Genomic DNA, 2,519 nt, shown 5'->3' with positions numbered 1-2,519 from the left:
AAAGGGAAATCAAATTACAAAACATGTAGGCGTGTAGTATATGTTCTCAACTTTACATTGATGGTGACGTGAGAGAAATAAGACACGACCCAAGCAGAGAAAGCCCTAACTTCTTCCATGGCGGAGGCGACGGAAGAGCGAAACAAAAATATACTTTTGCTGACGATTTATTGCTGATTTAAGGGATACGAAGAAGAAGAACTAAAATGAAACTTACATCATCATCATCATCACTCATCACTCATCACTGGTAGATTGATAGGTGAAGGCAATCGATTTATTTCTTGTTTGGATGAGTATGTAACATTTCGATATGAGGAAGCAATGGCGATAGGAGAAAGGAAGCAACGATGGTCGTCACCGATTCAAATTCGGAGAATAGATGCCATCTATTTCGATTTTAATTAAGTTAAGAATTGATTGAAAATTATCTGATTGCTAATTTTATGGAAGCAATCAATAGGAAACCGAGTATCCAACAAAAAGTCAATTCCAATTCAATTCAAATCTGCTACTAAGTATGAATAGAAGGGCAAATAAGTAAATTGGCTTAGCAATGTATTGAGAGAAAATTTGAAATTATATATATATATATATATATATATATATATATATATATATATTATTTTTCTTATTTTTTCCTTCAATTTGATAATTTTTTTTACCTTTTTGATGTTTTGTTTTCTATTTCTTTATAATGTTAGTTATTAATGGTTTTTCTAATGTTTTATTTAAATTCAAGTAAATCAACTAAAATCCGATAAGCTATGTCAGAACCGTTTTGTCTTTAATTTTTCTTATTTGTGAATTGAACAGATAATGTTTTTTAATTTGATGTCGTTACGGATCATTTGTCTTTTTAGTTGGATGCTCCACCAAATAACCGAAGTTGTAGTTTATATTTATTTAAAATAATAATTACGTTAAAGTTTATATTGAATTATGTGTTTTAAAATTTTCCATAGTTATTATAGTTAGCAATTTTAAATTTGTAGTTATCATTATCATTATTTGACATTTTTTTTTTCATTTCCCACAAAATTTATTCTTGGTTATTTGGTTCTCTGTCTAGTTTGGTCTGGATCAAAATTTGACCTATGAAAAATATGATTAAACTAATCATGGAATTTGACTCTTACTATTTCTTTGTTCTTTATTTTAGTCCATTATCAAATTGAAAAATATTATCTTAATTTTTAACCACTTATATGACATATAAAAATATGATTTAAAAAAAATAATATCCACTAAATAGAAGAAACTTGTAATCAAAATAGCAAAGTGTTTGTTTTTTTTTAAATTTTAGTTGGTCTTAACATAAATATAATAACCACTAAATAGCGAAAAAAATATAAAGAAAAAAAGTTAGACAAATATAAATATTACATTTTTATTTACTTGAATCAAAATAAAAAAAAATACAAAAACCTTAAATTGCCAAAATTATAATAAAAAAAAAGACAAAAACAAAAAGACAAAAAAAAAATCTCAAACACCAAAATTGTAATATACTCTAGTATATTCATAAAATTTAATCTTTTCGGAAAAGATAAAAAAAGTTGTCAAATTGATAAAAAATAAAAAGAAAAACCTAAAAAACGAAAAAATAAAAATACGAAAAAAAATTAAAAATAATACGAAAAAATTAAAAAAAAAATATGGAAAACATAAAATAATAACACAAAAACTGTAAAATATATGAATATATTAGAGTATACGAAAGATATATAGAAGTTGAAGCTGATTGTCGGATATGGGGGCCTAATGGGGGGTGTTGGTGTTGCAGAGTATTCAATCCAGGATCCTACAGAAGGCGTATCGTACCCGAGGGTAAACCATATGCATATAGATGCTCGATTCCCTCCATAGATCTTCCATGGTTTGTACGAAAAGATTCAAGCTTCTGACAGGAGGAACATACAGAGTCAATGGCACCGCTGAGAAAGCTATTGCGAAGAACAAGTGCAACATCCTGATTAATTTCTGTAGAGAGAAAGAAAGAGGGGTTTGTTCTTGATTCTTTCTTGATTTCTAGATCTGGTGATGGGTTTTTGATTTCAGGATTCTGTCGATTTGGTTTCGGTTTCTTTCCTCGAAATATTTGATTTCAAAAGATGGTACGAAGATGGTGATTGTGATCGGGGTTTTTGGTTTCTTGATTTGTAGAGAGAGAAAGAGTGATGGTGGATGATGGGTTTCAGCCCTCCTACTTGAATAAATTTATGCAGGAATGAGCTCTCTCCATCTCCCTCAACAAAATTAGGGTTTCAGCCGTCAACCATCCAACACAGCGATTCAGTTTTTTTTTTTTTTTTTTTTTTTTTTTTTTTTTTTTTTTGTCTCGGTTCCAAACGAAATGGCAATCGCAGCCCCCTTCCATTTGTTTAAATAGATGCAGGTCTAAGTATGATTTTATTCCGAGTAATATGGGTTGAAGAACAAAATGAAGAGTAGTCCTCCTCTCTCATGCCGGTATGAAAAAAATTAATGATTAACACACCAAAAATAGGGGCTTGGCT

The 2,519-nt window shown here is 29.3% G+C and overlaps 1 protein-coding gene across 1 annotated transcript; it reads right to left on the bottom strand.

Annotated features, from left to right (window-relative positions):
- Nucleotides 1–1,791: 1,791 nt before the first annotated feature.
- LOC145099950 (DIS3-exonuclease-like protein) lies at nt 1,792–2,301 on the bottom strand. The gene has a single exon (XM_079037420.1). The coding sequence runs from the start codon at nt 1,969–1,971 to the stop codon at nt 1,792–1,794; it is 180 nt and encodes a 59-aa protein (XP_078893546.1). The 5' UTR covers nt 1,972–2,301.
- Between the last annotated feature and the right edge of the window lie 218 nt (nt 2,302–2,519).

The sequence above is a fragment of the Lactuca serriola genome, chromosome 4 (genome assembly GCF_051521515.1).
Source record: "Lactuca serriola cultivar US96UC23 chromosome 4, Lser_US96UC23_V15, whole genome shotgun sequence".
Lineage (NCBI taxonomy): Eukaryota > Viridiplantae > Streptophyta > Magnoliopsida > Asterales > Asteraceae > Lactuca > Lactuca serriola.
The sequence above is the reverse complement of the archived record's forward strand: the minus strand, read 5'-3'. Positions and strand labels throughout refer to the sequence as shown.

Excerpts from the sequence above, each read along its gene's own strand:
- LOC145099950 (XM_079037420.1), bottom strand. The coding sequence starts at position 1,971 with ATGTTGCACTTGTTCTTCGCAATAGCTTTCTCAGCGGTGCCATTGACT.